We start from the raw sequence: 605 nt of genomic DNA, 5'->3' as shown, positions 1-605 counted from the left end.
GTGTGCATATTTTTCAACGGCATTGTCTGTGTAAATTCGCAAGGAATTTCATTATAGAAATACTCTCCGTGAAGTGCGAAACATTGACTTACACTTACAGCAGGCTTTGTTACATTACTAGAAGAGGTTGTTGAACTAATTATGGATTAATTTAGATTCATCGATGTACAGTCAACCTGAAGCTAAGGATTGTCTTGACGGTGTATAATATTATATATTTATAAGTAATGGAGGATCACGGATACGGTAACAGTGTGTCTCATGGTGTCTTTACTGGAGCAGATATGGACGGACAAGCCGTGAAAACGACATACACACCGAAAGCCTTCAAACAACCAACAGCCAACGGAACAACGGTTCCGAAACGGAAACGAGTCATGGATTCTAGACAGAGAATGGCGGCCAACATCAGAGAGAGACGCCGCATGGTAGAAATCCGTAAGGCGTTCGACAGCTTGGCCCGACGGTTGCCACCCACCATCATATCTCGCCGGAAGAAACTCTCCCGCATGGAGATTTTACATCTGTCCGCAGTGTACATCGCCATGATGACAAAAATGCTGCTCAACGACGACCAAGAAAAAAGTCTTCAGCATATGCATTAA

General features: G+C 43.5%; 1 protein-coding gene across 1 annotated transcript; it reads left to right on the top strand.

Annotated features, from left to right (window-relative positions):
* The first annotated feature begins 227 nt into the window (after positions 1-227).
* LOC135478133 (fer3-like protein) lies at positions 228-605 on the top strand. The gene has a single exon (XM_064758405.1). It carries the CDS (start codon positions 228-230, stop codon positions 603-605), a length of 378 nt encoding a protein of 125 aa, XP_064614475.1.

Source organism: Liolophura sinensis, chromosome 11 (assembly GCF_032854445.1).
Source record: "Liolophura sinensis isolate JHLJ2023 chromosome 11, CUHK_Ljap_v2, whole genome shotgun sequence".
NCBI classification, from domain to species: domain Eukaryota; kingdom Metazoa; phylum Mollusca; class Polyplacophora; order Chitonida; family Chitonidae; genus Liolophura; species Liolophura sinensis.
This window is presented reverse-complemented; position numbering and strand designations above follow the sequence as displayed.